The sequence below is a fragment of the Blennius ocellaris genome, assembly GCF_963422515.1.
Source record: "Blennius ocellaris genome assembly, chromosome: 11".
Lineage (NCBI taxonomy): Eukaryota > Metazoa > Chordata > Actinopteri > Blenniiformes > Blenniidae > Blennius > Blennius ocellaris.
Window position 1 is genome coordinate 4,077,964 of NC_137660.1, and position 25,839 is coordinate 4,103,802.

At 48.3% G+C, this 25,839-nt stretch overlaps 1 protein-coding gene across 2 annotated transcripts in view; it reads left to right on the top strand.

The window, feature by feature from the left end:
* The window catches only part of ano1b (anoctamin 1, calcium activated chloride channel b), a 101,069-nt gene that overhangs the window by 23,165 nt on the left and 52,065 nt on the right, over positions 1 to 25,839 (top strand). For both annotated transcript variants that reach the window (XM_080504697.1, XM_080504698.1), the window contains 4 exons: positions 7,165 to 7,316; positions 7,539 to 7,593; positions 18,839 to 18,887; positions 22,442 to 22,497. In XM_080504697.1, the coding sequence (XP_080360823.1) occupies positions 7,165 to 7,316; positions 7,539 to 7,593; positions 18,839 to 18,887; positions 22,442 to 22,497 (312 nt within the window). The remainder of the gene's footprint in view (positions 1 to 7,164; positions 7,317 to 7,538; positions 7,594 to 18,838; positions 18,888 to 22,441; positions 22,498 to 25,839) is intronic.

A 25,839-nucleotide genomic window follows, 5' to 3' on the forward strand; every position in this document is an offset into this window, starting at 1 on the left:
GCTTCATTTCACACACACACACACACACACATCCTATTTTCTGTAAATATTTATCTTATTTGTGAATTAAATCCTGTTTTTGAGCACATTACTTCTGGGGTGTCATCACAGATAGACGATTTGTCAGGATTGGTGGAGTGCAGGATTCAAACGCCAACTAGGTCGGGATGTAAAATTAGAAATTAAGTTTATTCAAGTCTCTCCAACGGAGCGGCAATCGGGAGCGAGGGGTCGTAGGAGCGGAGGCGGGCGTCACGGAGACGGGATCTTCCCAGCAGGACGGAGCGACGCACACCGGGACTGCAGGAGGGAACAAACGGAGGTCAGAACACTTGGAAGCTTCCAAACACAAAGCGATCACACTCATAACAAAGGTACGAGGGGCAGAGTCGAGGTACCGCAGAGTACACGTAACGATCTTGCGATGAGAGCCTGGGATCCCGGTGCTTAAATACTGGCTTCCCTCATTCGCTTCAGGTGTGCGTCCAACTCCGTCTGCTATGCCTACGATCACACACGCCCACATACACACACAAAAACCAAAACACAGCCGGGGACATCTGCGGACTGTGACACGATTCCCAGTTAGACTACAGTGTTTCCCCCCCAGGTAGTCGAATCCCAGATAAGCGACTTAGTTTAAAATCACGTTGGGGAACTTTAAAACAAAATGTAGCGGGTAAGAAAAAAATACAAATAAAAATCTGTCTACTGTTGGACTACAAACCTTTTGACAACTTGTTACCATGAGTGAGTTATTTGTAATATTTCAGTGGCCGAGGATAAATAAAAATGTATTTTTACACCCGCCCCAAAAACGTTTAAAATCGCAGTGGTGTAGGAAAAATAAAAAAGCCGTCCGCTGCCGTTGTAGTTGTGCTGCATGTTGATGTGTTACACCGCGTGGCATTCACTGCCTGCAGCATCCTCCTCTCTGATCAACTCCATGGAATTTCTCTTAATGCTGAGCGATCTGGAGTGTGAAGTGTTCAGTCGCTGATGTGTGTGGAGTCAAATATTTTTAAACTCAGTTGTGGACCTTACTTGTTTACGCCCTGGACGAACACCTGCACCTCCACCAGACTCACCTGAGCCGCTGATTCTCATTTCCTCTGCTGCGGTGCGCCCTGGCCGGCTGGACACGTCTCTCATAGCTAAATCCACTACTGAATATTCTCCAATTCCCCCGATTCGCCACCTTCCTGACAGATCAATGAAAGGGACCCAGTGCCACAGGGCGCAGCTTTGCACAACGTGGACCAGTGTCTGGAGAGGCTGCAGGATCAGTACCAGGAAGGAGACATCAGCACTGAAGAATTTCTTTATAATATTGAAACAGTGTCAGTGACTGATTGGTGCCATCTGTCACTGTGTATATATTTGAATATATTAATAAAGTGTTGGCAAAAAACATGCAGTTTAAATGTTTTTTTGGAGGGTGTAAAAAATACCTTTGTATTCCTCCTAGGTCCAACAGAAATATTACAAATAATTCACAACTTATATTAAGTTGTCAAAATGTTTTTAGTCCTACAGTCCAATGGCTGATGAACGGAGTATTTATTTTTTGATTTGCGCCGCTGCGATTTTAAATAGGGATTTACCACTATCTGTATTTGTATCTGTTCAACCATCTTGGTCTGTATCGGTGTCTGTACTCGGAGTGGGCAAGTGTTTTCAACTGAAACTGGGTGGGGCTTTAGTTGGTACATTATTTTAAGTCTGAAATTGGATTGATCAGAAGTTGTTTTATTTATTGTTTATTTGAAAACTATTTACAGAACAGCCTCAGAATTGACATTCAATATTTTATATATATAAAAAACCTCTATACTATCAGTATATAAAGCCTAATTTGTAACATTTATAATATATTTATTTTATGAACAGCCATATACAATAAACATATTAATATAGGCTACGTTGTGTGTTCAGCTATATGTGTGTATGTGTGTCAGTGGTCTGTAAGACTGTTTATTTAATGATGTGTGAACCTGGTGATTCATGTAAACATCCAGTGGAGACAAACAGGAAATAACATGTCAGCCTTGTTCACTGTGTTCTTCTCAAAAGCGCCACGTTCAGTATGATAAAGTTTTCAACTGACTTTACACCTCCAGCCACACTGAGAACAAGCAGATGGGAAAAAAACAAAAAAACAAAACAGACTGGAGTGGAGGCGGTGACCGACGCAACACGAGTCGTTTTCAGCTCTGTCTTCTCAAATACACCACGTACGTTAGGAAACAACTTCTTCAAGTAGCTTTAAATATCATACAAACTGAAATAGAGGCGAGCTGAAAAAAGCCTAAGGAGTTCTGGAGAGAGCAACTGTCACTCTGTGTGAGCTACTGCAGAGATGTGTGTGTGTGTGTGTGTGTGTGTGTGTGTGTGTGTGTGTGTGTGTGTGGAGGGGCGGCTCTGTGTGTGACTGGCCAATCACAGAGCGTGAAGACAGTCAGTTATCAATGAGGAGTTTCCTTCAGCACGGATATTGACGAGATTTACACGTATCATGTTTGGACTAAAAAATGCTTTATCCGTCTGAAACGAGTATCCGGCTCATCCCTAATTTTAAATGTTTTTTTGAGGGTGTGTAAAAAATACATTTGTATTCATCCTTGGTCACAGAAATATTACAAATAATTCACTTCTTGAAACAAGTTGTCAAAATGTTTTTAGTCCAACAGTCCAAAGCTGATCAGCTTAGTAGTTATTTATTTTTTAAAACTATGTGTCTGTGCCCTGTAAAAATACATGACTATTCATCCTCGGTCACTTGGATGTTACAAATAATTCACTTGTTATAATAAGTCGTCTATCTGGGAATCGTCTATCTGGGAATCGTCTATCTGGGAATCGTCTATCTGGGAATCGTCTATCTGGGCTGAAATCAAGTTAGTAAAGCAAAGATTAGCATGCAGACCCTGTGTCTGTGGCAGAGCTAACGTTGGTTTACAGGTTGATAACTGCTCCTAATATCATTATCAAAAGAACTCAATCACTGTAACAGAATCAACACATCTTCATAAAGTTAAACAGTTCTATCATAGCATCAGGTTTAACTAATCTCAGGTAAAGCCCAGTTGTTACCACTTCCTTGAAGGAGTCCAGTTGTTGTCCTGCTGGAGGGAAGCTGGTGTCTTCTCCTGTAGTTAGCACCTCCTGCTAACTGTGGTTGCTGGTTCTGCAGGCTGAGGAGAAGAAGATGAAGTTGATGTTTCAGGAGTCCTTCTTTGTAGCTCCTGGTTGTTCCTTTTGTCCAGACTGAGGAGCTGGTCGCTCAGGTCTGTGATGGTTTTCCTGCTGGTTGAGGAAAACACAAAGAAGTTCTGTGAGGGTCCCTGGTCCGTCCTGGAGGAACTGGTTGGTTTTCCTGGTTGATGGGAGATCAGACTCTGGGTGCTGGTCTCTGGATCAGGGGAAGGTCTGACCCTCGTGGTGGGTCAGCAGAGGAGTTGAGGAGTGAAGGCCCTGGTTGCAGGCCTCTGGTGTTAGCTGGATGCTAACGCTGGGTGAGCTCCTCCAGCAACCTCCTCCAGTGAAGAACTGGAGCAAAAGCCTTCTTGAGAGAATCTCTGCAAAGGCTTTTGATGAAGGTTGGGGGATTCAAAGTTGTCGAACCCTGGGAGCCTCAACCAATCGGTGACTGGCTGAGTATATGGGCGTGAAGTCAGTCTCCTTTGTGCAGAAAGGGGGGAGGATTTGCATGCATGGGGCTGCAGTGGCAACAGGACCCCTGCTGGGTGTGATGCTCAGGCAGACTCCTTAGTCAGACTTCACATGTCATGACTGTGTATCATGACAAATGAAGATTTCTTTCCTTAGAAATGAACCAACTTTCTGGGGTCTTGTGAGATCCCAACAAAATACAGTGGTAACTGAGAGAACACTGTCCCCTCGTTGTCACCGACACCTGGCTCTCACACAGCGTCCTGGAGTCGCTCGTCCAGCGAGAGACTCACTGAGGAAACAGGACAGTCGCCTCCGGGAAGCTGAAAGGAGACGGTGTGTGTGTTTATCAACAACGTGTGGTGTGGAGATTTACGGGTTGTACACAAGTACTGCTCATCAGACATGGAGTTTCTACTGCTGAGATGTCATCCCTACTACCTACAAAGGGAATCTACATCTGTTATTTTGGCCACTGTTTACATTCCTCCGCTAGCCGGCTCCGCAGAGGCTCTCAGTAAACTGCACGATGTCATCAGCCCACTCAAGATGGCGCATCTTGATGGCGTTTTTATTGCCGCCGGTGACTTCAAGCATTGCAGCTTCCAGTCTGTATTAGCCAAATATTACCAGCATGTAGACATTCCCACCCGTGAGAACAACACCCTGGATCATGTCTACACTAACATACATGGGGCATACAAGGCTGCACCCCACCCCCATTTTGGACACTTGGACCATATCTCTTTGTTCCTGTAATCTGGCCTTTAGACAAAGACTGAAACATTCACCTCCTGTCACCAAACAGGCAGGACACATGCTGCATATCCTCCAAGATCCCACCGCCACAAAACACAAATTGAAAACATAACATGATACAAGCCCTCCGTGTTTACGATACGTCGGCATTGGCACAAGTGAGCGCAACAGCACATCATCGCTTGTTTAATGGAACCTTGCCAAAGGTAAGAAACCATGTATTGATGCTGAATTAAATAAAAAAGCGCACAATTAATATGGTTGATGAAGTTTTCAGACATGGTGAGAAAAGCCAGACGATGGTTGTGGAGCGGTTAAAAGTGCATTTACACAAAATTATGACAAGTTTGGCACGAATCTCAATTCCTGACCGCGGATCACGATTTTGATCTGAATTCTATGATTCAATTTGTGTTTTGTGGCAGTGGGATCTTGGAGGACAGTTGGTATTAAAGCTGGCTGCATGCACAAAGTTAAAGTGATGATCCACTTTGCTCACAGCTCCGGTCTGCGTGCAGATCAAGTATGGGCCGGTAATATAAAACAAACTGTTCAGTCCAGTCAGAGTTGAACTGGTGAGTTTCCTGCTTGAGTTTTTCACGCCACAGGTCATGTTTCTTTTTTTAAATTTTGACTCACTGTTGGAAGATGTGTGGTTTTGTTGCTTGTGAAATTGAAATTGGTGGGGGTGTATGTCCGAGCAGATCACACATCGATGTAATTACATGAGATGCCTTCAGGCTCCGGCTCCACTACGATGTGGGATGAGGATTAGAAAGGTAGAACAGCACATTTTTTTACCCACAAATTCCACTTTATTTCACGTTGACGTGCAGCTAATGGGCTGCTGAGGGTCAGAACGTCGCCTCCAGTGGGCCGGACGCTTCCAGCAGGACACCTATTGAGGACCGTGCTCTACTCCCTGCTCACCAACGACTGCCACCATCATGAAGTGTGGGTCCAGTTTGCAGTCCAGGTGACATTGGACACATCACTGGAGGAGACGAAGTGGCCTCCAGCAGGGAGGTGTCCTGTCTGGAGACATGGTGTGAGGACAGCAGCCTCACCCTCAACATGGACAAGATGAAGGAGCTGATAGTGGACATGGAGAAGGAGACGGTCCCTCATCAGCCACTGGATATCCAGGAGCTGGAAGTGGAAATATCTTGTGGTCCACATCAGTGAGGACCTCACCTGGACCCTTAATCCACATCAGTGAGGACCTCCCCTGGACCCTCAATCCACATCAGTGAGGACCTCCCCTGGACCCTCAATCCACATCAGTGAGGACCTCCCCTGGACCCTCAATCCACATCAGTGAGGACCTCACCTGGACCCTCAATCCACATCAGTGAGGACCTCACCTGGACCCTCAATCCACATCAGTGAGGACCTCCCCTGCACCCTCAATCCACATCAGTGAGGACCTCCCCTGGACCCTCAATCCACATCAGTGAGGACCTCCCCTGCACCCTCAATCCACATCAGTGAGGACCTCCCCTGGACCCTCAATCCACATCAGTGAGGACCTCCCCTGGACCCTCAATCCACATCAGTGAGGACCTCCCCTGCACCCTCAATCCACATCAGTGAGGACCTCCCCTGCACCCTCAATCCACATCAGTGAGAACCTCCCCTGCACCCTCAATCCACATCAGTGAGGACCTCCCCTGGACCCTCAATCCACATCAGTGAGGACCTCACCTGCACCCTCAATCCAGATCAGTGAGGACCTCACCTGGACCCTCAATCCACATCAGTGAGGACCTCCCCTGGACCCTCATCAGTGAGGACCTCCCCTGGACCCTCAATCCACATCAGTGAGGACCTCCCCTGGACCCTCATCAGTGAGGACCTCCCCTGGACCCTCATCAGTGAGGACCTCCCCTGGACCCTCATCAGTGAGGACCTCCCCTGGACCCTCATCAGTGAGGACCTCCCCTGGACCCTCATCAGTGAGGACCTCCCCTGGACCCTCAATCCAGATCAGTGAGGACCTCCCCTGGACCCTCAATCCACATCAGTGAGGACCTCCCCTGGACCCTCAGCACCACACAGCTGTTGAAGAAAGCTGAACAGCGGCGGTGCTTCCTGGGGAGGCTGAGGACATTTGGCATGTCCCCAAAGATCCTCAGCAACTTCAACATCTGCATCGTTGATTCCATCCTGACCTACGACAGAAACCCTGTCATGGACCACCGACGCCTGCAGAGGGTGGTGGAGACGACTGCTGAGACCAGCAGGACTCCACTGTCCTCTCTGCAGAGCAGCTACACGTCCACAGGAGAGCTGCTCCAGCAAGGCCAGCGGCGCCGCCAGCCGGAATCCTGTACGCACTGTGCAGACATTTATTTTGAAGGCGTGGAAAAACAAAGTTAAAGCCTGGGCTACTGTTTGTGCAAGCCCAGGTTGCAGTCCTGCAGACGCCCACATTTCAGTTCTGTGGACCAGTTCTCCGTCAACCCCCCCACCGGCCGGGAACACACACTCTGCATTTCTTTACTGTGGATATGATAATAAACACTTTGAATCTTGAATCAGATTCCTTTCAGGCTGGCCTCCATGTACAGCAGCTCACCCAGACCCCTCCTCCAAGCAGCCCAACGCACCGATCACTGTCCACTCCACTCTCACCGTGTCACCCCCACATCAATCAAAAGGAATCTCCAACAAAGCTGAAAGGATTTCCATTTCAAAATGACTTGACGTATGTGTTTCCTCCTGGATGTGTAGGTGTACGAGGTGAAGCAGTCCGGCGGCGTCGTGGAGAAGATCAACTCTCTGATTAGTAAAATCTCAGAGCCTCTTCATCCTCATGTTGAGGAACACCGGCCCAAAAACATCAAACACCTGTCACACACTTTCTCCAGAGAAAAACAGCACCTGTAAGTATTTATTTTTTTGTTTTACACGTAAGGACAAAAGTTGGTCCAACGACCATCAGAGATGTGTGAAGTCACAGTCTGGGGTCACGTTTGATGTCGTTGCAGCTCTGCAGCAATTCAAAATGAGGGAAAGATTTCTTTATGAGTTTAAAGCTACATCAAGAATGTTAACAGACTAAATGTGTAATTCGGTTCTGCTCTGATATTTCTTTGTTTTGGCAGGTTTGATCTCTCAGACAAAGAATATTTTTTTGACAGCAAAACCAGGAGTTCAATAGTAAGTCTAAATATCCACCTTTTCTTTTCAGCGAGCACATCTTTCTGGCACATGGGGGCAGATTGACTAAGAACCTTTACAAGATGTGTAACAATTCATGCCCGTGCCAAGAGAATTGCTCTTAAAGCCGCGTTTACATAGAAGACAAGTCACGAATGAGACGAATTTGTGACCGAGGATCACGAATTTCACCTAAATTCTATGATTCGGGGCTGAGATGTCGTCACGAACTGTCGTGACTTGTGTTATGTTATGATTACAATTAAGAGCAAGAAATGGTGAAAAACACAGTCACCAATACTGATCCTTGCTGTTGTGCTGCTTCATTCCATTGCTCATCGTCACTTTCTGTCACTAATCTGTCACTAATCTGTCTTGAACGTTACGGATTGGGAGAATGTGGTGTAGAGTGCTGCAGTAACACGTTAATTAGTAGCGCGTTACTCTCATATGAATACTTTCAGTAACGAGTAATCTAACGCATTACTATTTCCAAACCAGTGTTTCCAATCAGATTAAAGTTACTTGTCCAAGTCACTGTACGTTACTGTTATAGTGTCCCACAAGAGCTTCTTGTCTGCAAAGCCACTTTATTATTAAACAAAACCAGCTGCTCTTCCATTCTCCTCCCAACTGACACACACACACACACACACACACACACACACACACACACACACACACACACACACACACACACACACACACACACACACACACACACACACACACACACACACATACACACACACACACACACACACACACACACACACACACACACACACACACACACACACACACACACACACACACACACACACACACACCAGTCGTTCTCCCATCAGCTGCTGTACAGCTCACATGTGCTCACATGCATGCAAGGCTCTGTGCCTTACAGTTGTGCTGAGAGGAGGCGGTGGAGAGAAGAACCCTGACTGGAGCCTGTGATGTCATACCACACTGCCTCGGACCCCGACCAGCAACTATACATTACAAACATTGTCATGTTCTGTCATACATCACCACACATCACCACACATCACCACACATCACCACACATCACAACTCATCACCACACATCACCACACATCACCACACATCACAACTCATCACCACTCATCACCACACATCACCACACATCACCATACATCACCACACATCACAACTCATCACCACACATCACCACACATCACAACTCATCACCACACATCACCACACATCACCATACATCACCACACATCACCACACATCACCACACATCACAACTCATCACCACTCATCACCACACATCACCACACATCACCACACATCACAACTCATCACCACACATCACCACACATCACCACACATCACAACTCATCACCACACATCACCACACATCACAACTCATCACCACACATCACCACACATCACCACACATCACAACTCATCACCACACATCACCACACATCACAACTCATCACCACACATCACCACACATCACCACACATCACCATACATCACCACACATCACCACACATCACCACACATCACAACTCATCACCACACATCACCACACATCACCACACATCACAACTCATCACCACACATCACCACACATCACAACTCATCACCACACATCACCACACATCACTACACATCACAACTCATCACCACACATCACCACACATCACAACTCATCACCACACATCACCACACATCACAACTCATCACCACACATCACCACACATCACCACACATCACAACTCATCACCACACATCACCACACATCACAACTCATCACCACACATCACCACACATCACAACTCATCACCACACATCACCACACATCACTACACATCACCACACATCACCACTCATCACCACACATCACCACACATCATTACACGTCACTACACGTCACCACACGTCACCACACATCACCACACATCACAACTCATCACCACACATCACCACACATCACTACACGTCACTACACATCACCACACATCACAACTCATCACCACACATTACCACACGTCACTACACATCACCACACATCACCACACGTCACTACACATCACCACACATCACCACACATCACCACACATCACCACACATCACCACACATCACCACACGTCACTACACATCACCACACATCACCACACATCACCACACATCACCACACGTCACCACACGTCACCACACGTCACCACACATCACCACACATCACCACACATCACCACACATCACCACACATCACCACACATCACCACACGTCACTACACATCACCACACATCACCACACATCATCACACATCACCACACGTCACTACACATCACCACACGTCACTACACATCACCACAAGACACTACACATCACCACACGTCACTACACATCACCACACATCACCACACATCACCACACGTCACTACACATCACCACACATCACCACACATCACCACAAGACACTACACATCAACACACATCACCACACGTCACAACTCATCACCACACGTCACTACACATCACCACACGTCAGCACACGTCACTACACATCAACACACATCACCACACGTCACTACACATCACCACACGTCAGCACACGTCACTACACATCAACACACATCACTACACATCACCACACGTCAGCACACGTCACTACACATCACCACACATCACCACACGTCACCACACATCACCACACGTCAGCACACGTCACTACACATCACCACACATCACCACACGTCAGCACACGTCACCACACATCAGCACACGTCACCACACATCACCACACGTCACCACACATCACCACACGTCAGCACACATCACCACACGTCAGCACACGTAACTACACATCACCACACATCAACACACGTCAGCACACGTCACTACACATCACTACACATCACCACACGTCACCACACATCAACACACATCACAACTCATCACAACTCATCGACATGCTCAGTTGCAAACTTCACGATTCCAGGTGATTCTTGATATTCCTGGAAGATGTTTTGGCAGCCAAAACGACTGATGGGAGAGTGGTAGTGATGGGAGAGTGGTAGTGATGGGAGAGTGGTACTGAGGGAGAGTGGTACTGAGGGAGAGTGGTACTGAGGGAGAGTGGTACTGAGGGAGAGTGGTAGTGATGGGAGAGTGGTACTGAGGGAGAGTGGTACTGAGGGAGAGTGGTACTGAGGGAGAGTGGTACTGAGGGAGAGTGGTAGTGATGGGAGAGTGGTACTGAGGGAGAGTGGTAGTGATGGGAGAGTGGTACTGAGGGAGAGTGGTACTGAGGGAGAGTGGTACTGAGGGAGAGTGGTACTGATGGAGAGTGGTAGTGATGGGAGAGTGGTAGTGATGGGAGAGTGGTACTGAGGGAGAGTGGTAGTGATGGGAGAGTGGTACTGAGGGAGAGTGGTACTGAGGGAGAGTGGTAGTGATGGGAGAGTGGTACTGATGGAGAGTGGTACTGAGGGAGAGTGGTACTGAGGGAGAGTGGTAGTGATGGGAGAGTGGTACTGATGGAGAGTGGTACTGAGGGAGAGTGGTAGTGATGGGAGAGTGGTACTGAGGGAGAGTGGTAGTGATGGGAGAGTGGTACTGAGGGAGAGTGGTACTGAGGGAGAGTGGTACTGAGGGAGAGTGGTACTGATGGAGAGTGGTAGTGATGGGAGAGTGGTAGTGATGGGAGAGTGGTAGTGAGGGAGAGTGGTAGTGAGGGAGAGTGGTACTGAGGGAGAGTGGTAGTGATGGGAGAGTGGTAGTGATGGGAGAGTGGTACTGAGGGAGAGTGGTAGTGATGGGAGAGTGGTAGTGATGGGAGAGTGGTACTGAGGGAGAGTGGTAGTGATGGGAGAGTGGTACTGATGGAGAGTGGTAGTGAGGGAGAGTGGTAGTGAGGGAGAGTGGTACTGAGGGAGAGTGGTAGTGATGGGAGAGTGGTAGTGATGGGAGAGTGGTACTGAGGGAGAGTGGTAGTGATGGGAGAGTGGTACTGATGGGAGAGTGGTACTGAGAGAGAGTGGTAGTGATGGGAGAGTGGTACTGATGGAGAGTGGTACTGAGGGAGAGTGGTAGTGATGGGAGAGTGGTACTGAGGGAGAGTGGTAGTGATGGGAGAGTGGTACTGAGGGAGAGTGGTACTGAGGGAGAGTGGTACTGAGGGAGAGTGGTACTGATGGAGAGTGGTAGTGATGGGAGAGTGGTACTGAGGGAGAGTGGTACTGATGGAGAGTGGTAGTGATGGGAGAGTGGTAGTGAGGGAGAGTGGTAGTGAGGGAGAGTGGTACTGAGGGAGAGTGGTAGTGATGGGAGAGTGGTAGTGATGGGAGAGTGGTACTGAGGGAGAGTGGTAGTGATGGGAGAGTGGTAGTGATGGGAGAGTGGTACTGAGGGAGAGTGGTAGTGATGGGAGAGTGGTACTGATGGAGAGTGGTAGTGAGGGAGAGTGGTAGTGAGGGAGAGTGGTACTGAGGGAGAGTGGTACTGATGGGAGAGTGGTAGTGATGGGAGAGTGGTACTGAGGGAGAGTGGTAGTGATGGGAGAGTGGTACTGAGGGAGAGTGGTAGTGATGGGAGAGTGGTACTGATGGAGAGTGGTACTGAGGGAGAGTGGTAGTGATGGGAGAGTGGTACTGAGGGAGAGTGGTAGTGATGGGAGAGTGGTACTGAGGGAGAGTGGTACTGAGGGAGAGTGGTACTGATGGAGAGTGGTACTGAGGGAGAGTGGTACTGATGGAGAGTGGTAGTGATGGGAGAGTGGTAGTGATGGGAGAGTGGTACTGAGGGAGAGTGGTAGTGATGGGAGAGTGGTACTGAGGGAGAGTGGTACTGAGGGAGAGTGGTAGTGATGGGAGAGTGGTACTGATGGAGAGTGGTACTGAGGGAGAGTGGTACTGAGGGAGAGTGGTACTGAGGGAGAGTGGTAGTGATGGGAGAGTGGTACTGAGGGAGAGTGGTACTGAGGGAGAGTGGTAGTGATGGGAGAGTGGTACTGAGGGAGAGTGGTAGTGATGGGAGAGTGGTACTGAGGGAGAGTGGTACTGAGGGAGAGTGGTACTGATGGAGAGTGGTAGTGATGGGAGAGTGGTAGTGATGGGAGAGTGGTAGTGAGGGAGAGTGGTAGTGAGGGAGAGTGGTACTGAGGGAGAGTGGTAGTGATGGGAGAGTGGTAGTGATGGGAGAGTGGTACTGAGGGAGAGTGGTAGTGATGGGAGAGTGGTAGTGATGGGAGAGTGGTACTGAGGGAGAGTGGTAGTGATGGGAGAGTGGTACTGATGGAGAGTGGTAGTGAGGGAGAGTGGTAGTGAGGGAGAGTGGTACTGAGGGAGAGTGGTAGTGATGGGAGAGTGGTAGTGATGGGAGAGTGGTACTGAGGGAGAGTGGTAGTGATGGGAGAGTGGTACTGATGGGAGAGTGGTACTGAGGGAGAGTGGTAGTGATGGGAGAGTGGTACTGATGGAGAGTGGTACTGAGGGAGAGTGGTAGTGATGGGAGAGTGGTACTGAGGGAGAGTGGTAGTGATGGGAGAGTGGTACTGAGGGAGAGTGGTACTGAGGGAGAGTGGTACTGAGGGAGAGTGGTACTGATGGAGAGTGGTAGTGATGGGAGAGTGGTAGTGATGGGAGAGTGGTAGTGAGGGAGAGTGGTAGTGAGGGAGAGTGGTACTGAGGGAGAGTGGTAGTGATGGGAGAGTGGTAGTGATGGGAGAGTGGTACTGAGGGAGAGTGGTAGTGATGGGAGAGTGGTAGTGATGGGAGAGTGGTACTGAGGGAGAGTGGTAGTGAGGGAGAGTGGTAGTGAGGGAGAGTGGTAGTGAGGGAGAGTGGTAGTGATGGGAGAGTGGTAGTGATGGGAGAGTGGTACTGAGGGAGAGTGGTAGTGATGGGAGAGTGGTACTGAGGGAGAGTGGTAGTGAGGGAGAGTGGTACTGAGGGAGAGTGGTAGTGATGGGAGAGTGGTAGTGATGGGAGAGTGGTACTGAGGGAGAGTGGTAGTGATGGGAGAGTGGTAGTGATGGGAGAGTGGTACTGAGGGAGAGTGGTAGTGATGGGAGAGTGGTAGTGATGGGAGAGTGGTAGTGATGGGAGAGTGGTAGTGATGGGAGAGTGGTACTGAGGGAGAGTGGTACTGAGGGAGAGTGGTACTGAGGGAGAGTGGTACTGATGGAGAGTGGTAGTGATGGGAGAGTGGTAGTGATGGGAGAGTGGTAGTGAGGGAGAGTGGTAGTGAGGGAGAGTGGTACTGAGGGAGAGTGGTACTGATGGAGAGTGGTACTGAGGGAGAGTGGTAGTGATGGGAGAGTGGTAGTGATGGGAGAGTGGTACTGAGGGAGAGTGGTACTGAGGGAGAGTGGTAGTGATGGGAGAGTGGTAGTGATGGGAGAGTGGTACTGAGGGAGAGTGGTACTGATGGAGAGTGGTAGTGATGGGAGAGTGGTACTGAGGGAGAGTGGTACTGAGGGAGAGTGGTACTGAGGGAGAGTGGTACTGATGGGAGAGTGGTACTGAGGGAGAGTGGTACTGATGGGAGAGTGGTAGTGAGGGAGAGTGGTAGTGAGGGAGAGTGGTAGTGATGGGAGAGTGGTAGTGAGGGAGAGTGGCACTGAGGGCGAGTGGTACTGAGGGAGAGTGGTAGTGATGGAGAGTGGTACTGAGGGAGAGTGGTAGTGATGGGAGAGTGGTAGTGAGGGAGAGTGGTAGTGAGGGAGAGTGGTAGTGATGGGAGAGTGGTAGTGATGGGAGAGTGGTACTGAGGGAGAGTGGTAGTGAGGGAGAGTGGTACTGATGGGAGAGTGGTACTGAGGGAGAGTGGTACTGAGGGAGAGTGGTAGTGAGGGAGAGTGGTACTAAGGGAGAGTGGTAGTGAGGGAGAGTGGTAGTGAGGGAGAGTGGTAGTGAGGGAGAGTGGTAGTGAGGGAGAGTGGTAGTGAGGGAGAGTGGTACTGAGGGAGAGTGGTACTGAGGGAGAGTGGTACTGAGGGAGAGTGGTAGTGATGGGAGAGTGGTACTGAGGGAGAGTGGTACTGATGGGAGAGTGGTACTGAGGGAGGGTGGTAGTGAGGGAGAGTGGTACTGAGGGAGAGTGGTAGTGAGGGAGAGTGGTAGTGAGGGAGAGTGGTAGTGAGGGAGAGTGGTAGTGATGGGAGAGTGGTACTGAGGGAGAGTGGTAGTGAGGGAGAGTGGTAGTGATGGGAGAGTGGTAGTGATGGGAGAGTGGTACTGAGGGAGAGTGGTAGTGAGGGAGAGTGGTACTGAGGGAGAGTGGTAGTGATGGGAGAGTGGTACTGAGGGAGAGTGGTAGTGATGGAGAGTGGTACTGAGGGAGAGTGGTAGTGAGGGAGAGTGGTACTGAGGGAGAGTGGTAGTGATGGGAGAGTGGTACTGAGGGAGAGTGGTAGTGATGGGAGAGTGGTGCTGAGGGAGAGTGGTACTGATGGGACACTGGTACTGAGGGAGAGTGGTACTGAGGGAGAGTGGTACTGATGGAGAGTGGTACTGAGGGAGAGTGGTAGTGAGGGAGAGTGGTAGTGAGGGAGAGTGGTAGTGATGGGAGAGTGGTAGTGATGGGAGAGTGGTACTGAGGGAGAGTGGTACTGAGGGAGAGTGGTACTGAGGGAGAGTGGTACTGAGGGAGAGTGGTAGTGATGGAGAGTGGTACTGAGGGAGAGTGGTAGTGAGGGAGAGTGGTAGTGAGGGAGAGTGGTACTGAGGGAGAGTGGTAGTGATGGGAGAGTGGTAGTGATGGGAGAGTGGTACTGAGGGAGAGTGGTAGTGATGGGAGAGTGGTACTGAGGGAGAGTGGTAGTGATGGGAGAGTGGTAGTGATGGGAGAGTGGTACTGAGGGAGAGTGGTAGTGAGGGAGAGTGGTACTGAGGGAGAGTGGTAGTGATGGGAGAGTGGTACTGAGGGAGAGTGGTAGTGATGGGAGAGTGGTACTGAGGGAGAGTGGTAGTGATGGGAGAGTGGTAGTGATGGGAGAGTGGTACTGAGGGAGAGTGGTAGTGATGGGAGAGTGGTACTGAGGGAGAGTGGTAGTGATGGGAGAGTGGTAGTGATGGGAGAGTGGTACTGAGGGAGAGTGGTAGTGAGGGAGAGTGGTACTGAGGGAGAGTGGTACTGATGGGACACTGGTACTGAGGGAGAGTGGTACTGAGGGAGAGTGGTACTGATGGAGAGTGGTACTGAGGGAGAGTGGTAGTGAGGGAGAGTGGTAGTGAGGGAGAGTGGTAGTGATGGGAGAGTGGTAGTGATGGGAGAGTGGTACTGAGGGAGAGTGGTACTGAGGGAGAGTGGTACTGAGGGAGAGTGGTACTGAGGGAGAGTGGTAGTGATGGAGAGTGGTACTGAGGGAGAGTGGTAGTGAGGGAGAGTGGTAGTGAGGGAGAGTGGTACTGAGGGAGAGTGGTAGTGATGGGAGAGTGGTAGTGATGGGAGAGTGGTACTGAGGGAGAGTGGTAGTGATGGGAGAGTGGTACTGAGGGAGAGTGGTAGTGATGGGAGAGTGGTAGTGATGGGAGAGTGGTACTGAGGGAGAGTGGTAGTGAGGGAGAGTGGTACTGAGGGAGAGTGGTAGTGATGGGAGAGTGGTACTGAGGGAGAGTGGTAGTGATGGGAGAGTGGTACTGAGGGAGAGTGGTACTGAGGGAGAGTGGTAGTGATGGGAGAGTGGTAGTGATGGGAGAGTGGTACTGAGAGAGAGTGGTAGTGATGGGAGAGTGGTACTGAGGGAGAGTGGTAGTGATGGGAGACTGGTAGTGATGGGAGAGTGGTACTGAGGGAGAGTGGTAGTGAGGGAGAGTGGTACTGAGGGAGAGTGGTAGTGATGGGAGAGTGGTACTGAGGGAGAGTGGTACTGATGGGACACTGGTACTGAGGGAGAGTGGTACTGAGGGAGAGTGGTACTGATGGAGAGTGGTACTGAGGGAGAGTGGTAGTGAGGGAGAGTGGTAGTGAGGGAGAGTGGTAGTGATGGGAGAGTGGTAGTGATGGGAGAGTGGTACTGAGGGAGAGTGGTACTGAGGGAGAGTGGTACTGAGGGAGAGTGGTACTGAGGGAGAGTGGTAGTGATGGAGAGTGGTACTGAGGGAGAGTGGTAGTGAGGGAGAGTGGTAGTGAGGGAGAGTGGTACTGAGGGAGAGTGGTAGTGATGGGAGAGTGGTAGTGATGGGAGAGTGGTACTGAGGGAGAGTGGTAGTGATGGGAGAGTGGTACTGAGGGAGAGTGGTACTGAGGGAGAGTGGTACTGAGGGAGAGTGGTACTGATGGAGAGTGGTAGTGATGGGAGAGTGGTAGTGATGGGAGAGTGGTAGTGAGGGAGAGTGGTAGTGAGGGAGAGTGGTACTGAGGGAGAGTGGTACTGAGGGAGAGTGGTAGTGAGGGAGAGTGGTAGTGATGGGAGAGTGGTACTGAGGGAGAGTGGTAGTGATGGGAGAGTGGTAGTGAGGGAGAGTTGTAGTGAGGGAGAGTTGTAGTGAGGGAGAGTGGTAGTGATGGGAGAGTGGTACTGAGGGAGAGTGGTACTGAGGGAGAGTGGTACTGAGGGAGAGTGGTACTGAGGGAGAGTGGTACTGAGGGAGAGTGGTACTGATGGAGAGTGGTAGTGATGGGAGAGTGGTAGTGAGGGAGAGTGGTAGTGAGGGAGAGTGGTACTGAGGGAGAGTGGTACTGAGGGAGAGTGGTAGTGAGGGAGAGTGGTAGTGATGGGAGAGTGGTAGTGATGGGAGAGTGGTACTGAGGGAGAGTGGTAGTGATGGGAGAGTGGTAGTGAGGGAGAGTTGTAGTGAGGGAGAGTGGTAGTGATGGGAGAGTGGTACTGAGGGAGAGTGGTAGTGATGGGAGAGTGGTAGTGATGGAGAGTGGTACTGAGGGAGAGTGGTAGTGAGGGAGACCCACATGGAAAGAACCTATATAAACATATATGTTTTAATATAGGTTTTGATATAGGTTTGGCATATATGTGACATATATAAAATTGGCCGTTTTCCTATATGTTATGTACATATATGTACATATATGTGTGCATACATGCGCGCATATATGTACATATATGTATATAACATATAGGAAAACGGCCAATTTTATATATGTCACATATATGCCAAACCTATATGCGCATGTATGCACACATATATGTACATAACATATAGGAAAACGGCCAATTTTATATATGTCACATATATTCCAAACCTATATGCGCATATACGCACACCTATATGTTCCAATGTATGCAAACCTATATGTGCCCATATATGCACACCTATATGTTCCCATATATGCACACCTATATGTTCCCATATATGCACACCTATATGTGCCCATATATGCACACCTATATGCGCATATATGCACACCTATATGTGCCCATGTATGCACACATATATGTACATATATGTGCATAAAATATAGGAAAATGGCCAATTTTATATATGCCACATATATCCTAACCTTTATATAGGTTCTTTCCATGTGGGCCCACACTATACATATATGTGTGCATACATGGGAGCATATAGGTGTGCATATATGGGCACATATAGGTGTGCATATATGGGAACAAATATGTGCCCATATAGGTGTGCATATATGGGCACATATAGGTGTGCATATATGGGCACATATAGGTTTGCATATATTGGAACATATAGGTGTGCGTATATGCGCATATAGGTTTGGAATACATGTGACATATATAAAATTGGCCGTTTTCCTATATGTTATATACATATATGTACATATATGCACGCATGTATGCACACATATATGTACATATATGTACATAACATATAGGAAAACGGCCAATTTTATATATGTCACATATATGCCAAACCTATATCAAAACCTATATTAAAACATATATGTTTATATAGGTTCTTTCCATGTGGGTATTTTCAAATGCATTAAAACACACAATCAGAAACTATGTTTTGCTACTGTTTTCAGATGTAGTAAATCCCATTTCCTGACGGTATAAAGTGTATACTGACAGATAAAGTGTTTATCCTGCCCATAATTCAGCTTCCATGAGTGTGTGTGCAACATCAAGTCTGCATCTGTTTTATGAATGCAAACCTTTAGTCGGCCCAACTTTCCTACAGAATGAGGAAACAGTTTCAACAGTGTCGTGGATTAAGATGTATCTTACAATTACATTTTGATCTGCAACCTAAATATGTACAAAAGACAACAGCCTATAATGTTCCAGTACAGTTGCTGCTATCTGATGTAAACGTCTGGCTTTCATTTCCCTTCAGGTATATGAAATATTAAAACGAACAAAATGCAAGGCCAAGTACAGCATGGGTAAGTCCGTTTGTCTTGATGCACTACAAGTGAAAAGCACAGTGATCATATAGTTGTACACCACAGTGAGCTGCTTGTCTGCTGGTTGGCACTGTGTGTTGAGAAGAAGTCCTGAAAAAACAAATAAATGGAGGTTAAAACTATGAATTACTTTCTTAAAATACACATTTGAATGACTTGTGTTGGTGTTGGAGTTTACATTGGATATTAGCCCTGTTATAGTTGGTGACTTGATCAGGGAAGTTTTGTTCGAAGCGTAGTATTGACGAATGTGAATGTCAGTGGAGGAGCAACTTTTCATGGAGTCTTGCTCAATGTACACAGTCAAGAGTTTCTGTCCACAGATTGTTCTCGTGTCACTATGAGGCAAAAGTCCTGACCACAACAACCTCAACAGAAAGCTCATGACTTTCTAAATTAGCTCAAGACAATTAAAGCTCATTTATGGTTGACGTGAAATGTAGGTATGGAAACACAAAACCTTTTGTCTGCACTCTGTGATCACTTCTTCTGTACAGGACCGTCTCAGAAAATTAGAATATTGTGATAAAGTCCTTTATTTTCTGTAATGCAACTAAAAACATGAAAATGTCATACATTCTGGATTCATTACACATCAACTGAAATATTGCAAGCCTTTTGTCGTTTTAATATTGCTGATTATGGCATACAGCTTAAGAAAACTCAAAAATCCTATCTCAAGATATTAGAATATCATGAAAAAGTATAGTAGCAGGCCATTACTAATCACTTGAATCGTCTAATTAACTGGAAACACCTGCAAGGGTTTCCCTGAGCCTTTAAAAACACTCAGCTTGGTTCAGTAAACTAAATCACAAGTATGGGGAAGACTGCTGACCTGACTGCTGTCCAGAGGACCATCATTGACACCCTCCATCAGGGGGGTAAGACACAAAAAGACATTTCTAAAAGAGCAGGCTGTTCACAGAGTGCAGTTTCAAAGCACATTCACAAAAAGTGTGTTGGAAGGAGGAAATGTGGCAGGAAACGCTGCACAACCAAGAGAGAGGACCGCAGCCTTAACAGCATTGTGAAGCAGAGCCGCTTCCAGAATTTGGGGGAGCTTCAGAGACAGTGGACTGAAGCTGGAGTCCAGGTATCAAAAGCCACCGTTCACAGACGTGTCTGGGAAATGGGCTCCAATAGCCGTATTCCCATGGTCAAGCCACTCCTGAACTCAAGACAACGGAAGAAGCGTCTGACTTGGGCTCTGGAAAAGAAGCACTGGACAGTTGCAGAGTGGTCCAGAGTCCTGTTTTCAGACCAAAGCAAGTTTTGTATTTCATGTGGAAGTCAAGGCGCTAGAGTCTGGAGGAAGGCTGGAGAGGAGCTTGAAATCCAGTGTGAAGTTCCCACAGTCAGCAATGTTTGGGAGCCATGTCAGTGCTGGTGTTGGTCCACTGGGTTTCATCAAGTCCAGAGTCAATGCAGCTGTGTACCAAGAGATTTTAGAGCACTACATGCTTCCATCTGTTGAAAAGCTCTATGGAGATGATGATTTCATTTTCCAGCATGATCTGGCACCTGCCCACAGTGCCTGGTGTACTGACCATGGCATTACTGTCCTCCATTGGCCTGCCAACTCCCCTGACCTGAACCCCAGAGAGAATGTGTGGGGTATTGTGAAGAAGAAGCTGAAAGACACCAGACCCAATAATGCAAATGAGCTAAAGGCCGCTATTGAAGCATCCTGGGCATCAGAACACCTCAGCAATGCCACAGGCTGATTGCTTCCATGCCACACCGCATTTATGCAGTCAAAAAGGATTCCCAACCAGGTACTGAGTGCATTAATTGACATTTTCAAATGTTTGATTTTGTTTTGCTGTTATAAATCTTTTTCTTTTTACTTGGTCTGAGGAAATATTCAAATTTTTTGAGATAGGATTTTTGAGTTTTCTTAAGCTGTATGCCATAATCAGCAATATTAAAATAATAAAAGGCTTGCAATATTTCAGTTGATGTGTAATGAATCCAGAATGTATGACATTTTTGTTTTTTTAATTGCATTACAGAAAATAAAGGACTTTATCACAATATTCTAATTTTCTGAGACAGTCCTGTATTTGTGTCTGTCTGCTGGAAGCTTAGGGAGCAGTACCACCAGAACACCTGAGGGGGCAGTGTTGAGGCTCGAGGCAAATAATACCTGGTTTGATTTCTTGAGAAGTGACTGACCTGAACTGATCCTCCTGTAACGCTTTCTCCAATCATGCAGCATTAATTAATCTTGACATCACCATGGTTCTGATTGTTGACTTTCTCCTATGGGGAAATGTACACTTATGGGGGTATTATTGAAGCACAACTATTTGTCTATCATATGGAGAGTTGTCTGTCTGTACCTCAGTCTGTCTGTCTGTACCTCAGTCTGTCTGTCTGAAGTTAGAGTTGTCAATGTGTAAAATAGTTTGTCAATGTGAACCTGAATCTGAAAAGTCTACATATTCGAATACAAGTGCTGAAAATCCAGACAACTCACCAGTTACAAGTCTCTCAGTTTCACAATTGGCTGTTTTTTTACACAAGACTTTTGCTACACTTCTGCCATCTGAAGGATTAGAAGCTGTAAAGTCTGGGTTCTGCTGCCCTGAGCTCAGGCTCACAGGCTCCTGCATTCTGCCCTGAGCCTCACCAGTTAACGACTGCCAGCCATCAGGTGGCGCTATACCCGCATGCTGTCAGTACATGTCAATAATTTTACACTTTTTATAATTAGTGAGGGGATTGCTGAGCCTTCTATAAATATCAAATTCCAGCAGCAACATTTTAGTTAAGCTAATTGGTCAGATGAACCTGCTCGTGCCACTTCAGTAAAGAGTTTGCTAAGCGACCCATGAACTCAGCAAATGTAAGTTGTTTACATACACCTGGAATATGATATTTATAGAAGGCAACTCTAACTTCAGACAGACAGATTGAAGTAGACAGACAACTCTCCATACGCATAGACAAATAGTTTTGCTACACAATACCCCCATATACACTGCTCTTCTTGGTATTTGGCCAGTGTAGTGATTAGGAGTGTTCCCTGGTGGATGACATGCCATTTTTCTGGTTGTGATTATGACATGTCCATTCCAAAACATTAGATGCATATAAATTCAGTGGTGCTTATACAGTTTGAAGTGCATGTACTGCATCTGTCTTCCTGTATACGCAGAGCATAATGAGCCTTTAGTTTTCCTCCGTTTATGAAGTCACTGTTTGACTCTGTTTGCTTTGTCCTTGGATTTCTTCTGTAGTCTTTCATTGGTCAACATAAAAACAGCTTAAAAGCTGAAATCCCACATAAAACCCATTAACAAAATCCCCATGAGATATTCAGTGCTGAAAAACCTGATCTCATTATCCGTCTGGAGATCTTAAGATCAACGATCATAGTTTCTGTGTTGCATATAATCTGTCCACGGGACCTGCTAACTATAAGAATGTTAAATTTGGTCTTGTTAAATAATTGTTGCATTTACATTTGACCGAGTTAGGAAATGCTCTAAAGATGGAGACTTGACTAATCTCTGTTTTCTCGACAGGTATCACCAGTCTCCTTGGTAGTGGTGTCTACACAGCGGCGTACCCTCTTCACGATGTGAGTACTCTGGATTTTACAAATGTGGTCACCCATGTTTGTACTTTCCATGGAATAGGGATCACGGTGAGGGTCTGAAGTGTTTATTTCCTTTCATGGTTTTTGTAAATTTTGCAATGAGGTTCATGTGACTTGCAGACTCAGAATGTTTCTGAGGATGTTTTCAGACAGAAATCCTCTTCGGAACAATCCAGTGTTTTCTTCATTTCCTACTTTGATCAGGTTTGAACTGGTTGTGTATCCAGGATCTCGTTCTTTCGGTAATGACCCATAGTTCATGACCATAGGTGAGGGTAGGAACGAAGATCGACCGGTAAATCGAGAGCTTCGTCTTTTGGCTCAGCTCCTTCTTCACCACGACGGACCGATACAACGTCTGCTTAACTGCAGACGCTGCTCCGATCCGCCTGTCGATCTCACGCTGCATCTTTCCCCCACTGAACAAGACCCCGAGATACTTGAACTCCTCCACCTGTGACAAGGGCACTCCACCGACCTGGAGGGGGTAAGACACCTTTTTCCGGTCGAGAACCATGGCCTCGGATTTAGAGGTGCTGATCTTCATCTCAGCTGCTTCACACTCGGCTATGAACCACGTCAGTGCACGCTGAAGGTCCAGGTTTGATGGAGCCAACAGAACCACATCATCTGCAAAAGCAGAGACAAGATCCTGGGGTCCCCAAACCGGACCCCCTTTGGTCCCTGGCTGTGTCTAGATATTCTGTCCATATATATGATGAACAGAATCGGTGATGAAGGACAGTCCTGCTGGAGGCCAACGTGCACTGGGATCAGGTCCGACTTACTGCCGGCAATGTGAACCAAACTCCTGCTCTCGGCGTACAAAAGAAAGGCCGTCTTAAGGAAGAGCCATTTCAGGTCGACCTGGTCCAAGGGCTCAAACCTTTAGTGTGGATGGAGATCGTCCTTGGTTAAGTAGCTCCTGTAGGACCTACAGTATGGAGGCAACAGGGCAAGGTTCTGTGTCTAACCCACGGACCTGGCACCAGTGGTCGAAGTTACCACCTGTTTGCGTACAATATCCATGTTGATGGTGCATGAGCATTTGAGATGGTAAACAATTTGTCCATACTGCAGACTGAGGAAGTAGACCCTGGCCCTGCAGCAGCCACACCCACAGCTGGAGGGGATGGAGATTGGGGTAGAGGATCCTTCCCCTCAACTGGGACAGAAGACCCTCCTGTATGGTAGATGTCTGGGCGAGCTGCAGCAGAGCTTGCACAGCAGTGGAAACCATGTCTGGGCCGGCCAAAACGGGTCCACCAGGATCAATGTGTGCCCTTCTTGAGAGACCCTCAGCAGCGTTGGGAATATCAGTGGGAAGGGTGGGAGGGCATCTAGTACAGTTCTGGGCCAGCTGTGTGCCAGTGCGTCCAGGTCAAGAGAACCGGCCTCGTCTTTGAGGGAAAACCACAGAGGACAATGCGTGGACTCCTTGGAAGCTAGCAGGTCAACTTCTGCTCTGCCAAAGGTCCACTAAACCAGGTCTACCATGGTCCGGTGAAGCCTCGACTCCCCCGGCAACGGTGACTGGCGGAACAGAAAGTCTGCAGCCACATTCTGCCCTCCTGGAATGTGCATGGCTCTCAGACTGGCCAGATGTGGTTCTGCGAATGTCAGTCGTCCCCATTGACTGGGTGACCATGTAAATAGACATGAAAATATGTCTGTTAAATCAATTGACCAGTCACACGGAGAGATTTCCTGGAGGACCTGGTTGATGTGCAACATCCTGAATGGGATTACTTTTAAAAACCTGTTCAGACCTCGCAGGCCCAGAACAGTTCACAGATGGCCCATTTTATTTGGTACAAGGAAGTACCTTGAATAAAATCCCCCCTGGTCCCGCAGGCTCAACGGCCCCTGGGGTTTTTATCATGAAGCTGAACACTGTGTCACGAACCGGGTCGAGCAGAGACGGCACTGGCGGTTTGTAACTGTCTCTGTAACACTTCAATATAAGTATACCGCTGTCACTTTTATGAAAACAAGCACGCAGCCGTACAGAAATTAATCCAGCTGAAGCCGCCGTTAAACAAAAAGCATGTGATAACTACCACCAACACGGTGTGAAATCAACCAAACAAGCAGAATCGTGGCTTCAATTAAAGTACGAGCTTGGAGGCTACAATTGAAATCTACCCAGTGTGACGCATCGGCGACGAAAAAACCAGAATGAATGGACTCACCAGGTGTAGAATGCCTTCTACTAGGCTCTGACGAAAAGTCCGGAAAAATGCCGCTTGTGCAGCCGTTGGAGGGCGAGATGACTCTCAGCTCCGACCCCAGGTAACTCTCAGCTCCAACCCCAGGTAACTCGCAGCTTCGACCCCAGGTAACTCGTAGCTCCAACCCCAGGTAACACTCAGATCCGACCACAGGTAACTCGTAGCCTCGCCCCAGGTAACTCGTAGCTCCAACCCCAGGTAACTCACAGCTCCCACCCCAGGTAACTCGTAGCTCCGACCCCAGGTAACTCGTAGCTCCAACCCCAGGTAACTCATAGCTCCAACCCCAGGTAACTCACAGCTCCCACCCCACGTAACTCGTAGCACTGACCCCAGGTAACTCGTAGCTCCGACCCCAGGTAACTCACAGCTCCCACCCCAGGTAACTCGTAGCCTCGACCCCAGGTAACTCGTAGCTCCAACCCCAGGTAACTCACAGCTCTGACCCCAGGTAACTCGTAACCTCGACCCCAGGTAACTCACAGCTCTGACCCCAGGTAACTCGTAACCTCGACCCCAGGTAACTCACAGCTCTGACCCCAGGTAACTCGTAACCTCGACCCCAGGTAACTCTCAGCTCCGAACCCAGGTAACTCTCAGCTCCAACCCCAGGTAACTCGCAGCTCCGACCCCAGGTAACTCGTAGCTCCAACCCCAGGTAACACTTAGCTCCGACCTCAGGTAACTCGTAGCCTCGCCCCAGGTAACTCGTAGCTCCAACCCCAGGTAACTCACAGCTCTGACCCCAGGTAACTCGTAGCTCCGACCCCAGGTAACTCGTAGCTCCGACCCCAGGTAACTCGCGGCTCCGACCCCAGGTAACTCGTAGCTCCGACCCCAGGTAGCTCACAGCTCTGACCCCAGGTAACTCGTAGCCTCGACCCCAGGTAACTCACAGCTCTGGCCCCAGGTAACTCGTAGCCTCGACCCCAGGTAACTCGTAGCTCCGACCCCAGGTAACTCACAGCTCCGACCCCAGGTAACTCGTAACCTCGACCCCAGGTAACTCGCGGCTCCGACCCCAGGTAACTCGTAGTCTCGACCCCAGGTAACTAGTAGCTCCGACCCCAGGTAACTCGTAGCTCCGACCCCA